The sequence below is a fragment of the Pocillopora verrucosa genome, chromosome 4, assembly GCF_036669915.1.
Source record: "Pocillopora verrucosa isolate sample1 chromosome 4, ASM3666991v2, whole genome shotgun sequence".
Classification (NCBI taxonomy): domain Eukaryota; kingdom Metazoa; phylum Cnidaria; class Anthozoa; order Scleractinia; family Pocilloporidae; genus Pocillopora; species Pocillopora verrucosa.
The window spans coordinates 9,276,374-9,277,905 of NC_089315.1; the positions used below are offsets into that span (position 1 = coordinate 9,276,374).

At 42.2% G+C, this 1,532-nt stretch overlaps 1 protein-coding gene across 1 annotated transcript in view; it reads right to left on the bottom strand.

Annotated features, from left to right (window-relative positions):
* LOC131775770 (uncharacterized) overlaps positions 1–152 on the bottom strand; it is a 525-nt gene extending 373 nt beyond the window's left edge. Inside the window, exon 1 of the mRNA XM_059091895.1 lies at positions 1–152. This exon is cut by the window's left edge and continues 373 nt beyond it. Within this exon, the coding sequence (XP_058947878.1) occupies positions 1–152 (152 nt within the window).
* Between the last annotated feature and the right edge of the window lie 1,380 nt (positions 153–1,532).

Below are 1,532 nucleotides of genomic sequence, written 5' to 3' on the forward strand. Positions count from 1 at the left end.
GTACGCAGGTCAATGTCACCAAGATAGTCCTCGTTTACATTCTTAACGTTATCTCGTAGCTGTTCCATACCTCTTTCGAGAAGCACCAATGACTCCTGTGTTTTGCTGGAAACAGTTCCTTCAGGGCCATTTATTGTTGCCGTTTCTTTCATTTTATAGTGCTGCTTTACTTCAGCGACTGTGTTTTTAATATAAGCATTTACAGATGAAACATTGCACACAGCATCTTGAAGAGATAATTGGACCGCGTCGATCGTATGTGCACCAATTCCAAAACTATCATAGAGACATTCGAGGCTGCGAAGAAAGGACACTTTTCCGGTAAGCCCCGAAGCTAGTTTGATTGTTTCAGAAGCTATATCGGAAACAAAAAAAATTTTCTACAAGGAACAGATTGAATGAAATTGTGTAAATGAGCAGCTTTCTTCAGTTCCATCAACGGTTCCTTCATGGCCAGTACCCAACAAGGTCTCGACTGTTGCACTTAAGGGATTAAAGGTCTTAACATTTTGATCTTTGTTGTCGGTGAAAACAATGTTGCCCTCATAACCATACAGCCTCCTGATTTCCTCACAAGAATCTGAAGAATTCCGCAAGAGTGGCTCAATCGAGGTTACAACCATATAACCCTCCAACCATATAACCATACAACCATATAACCCTCCAGCTGCGCTAGTTGCAGCCAATTATGCTGATTGCCGCAGAACATAAAGAGATTCAACACTTGTCACGTCATTAGAGTAGTTTATCTGTCTCAGCCTACTACCGATGATAGCCACTCCATTGTACTCTAACTCCAGCTGCATTATGCTTCTCTGCTCATCATCTGCACACAAGAGGATATCCTTACTTGCCGCACAGATGGAAGCTGATTTATTTAAAAATCGTGTTTATTCAGGTCTCGACTTGTGCAGCGAAAGATCTCAGATGTGTCGTCAACCGCTTCTGTAGAACTGGACCTGTACCCTCAAGTGGCAATCTGAACGACTAAGCTGCGAGAGCAAATCAGCTCGCGATTTTAGGCGTCCGGGTTTGAAAAGTACTTCGCCTTTCAATTCAAGGAAACGGATTGCTGATGAGCCTCTCTCTGCAACGAAGACTACGCAATTGGTAAAGCATAGGTCCCGCGCATCTTTGAATACTTCCCTCCGAACATTTACATCGACTGGTCGGTGTAAAAGCAGTTCTACGAGACTATCGAGAGTCGAAATCGTAGTCCAACGCCAGTACTTTGCCTTGGGGCCCAATTTCAAGTGCAATTGGTCTTTTGCAAACACTACTTTGGTTGGATTTCCAGAAGCGATACTTTTCAGAAACTATTGTGTGGATTACGTAAGAACGTAGTTCCTTAAGTACATCCAGTACTGAGGGTCTAGTAAGGTGCATTATCGGTTCTAAGGACAAAAGCATTTCAGCTTTGGCTCACTGTTCGCGAGTGATTTTCTTGATTTTCTTGCAGAATTTAAAAGAGCAGATAGAATTTGAAAATCCTTAAAAAAAACTTTGGGGTCTCTTTTCAAACACTAAACAGT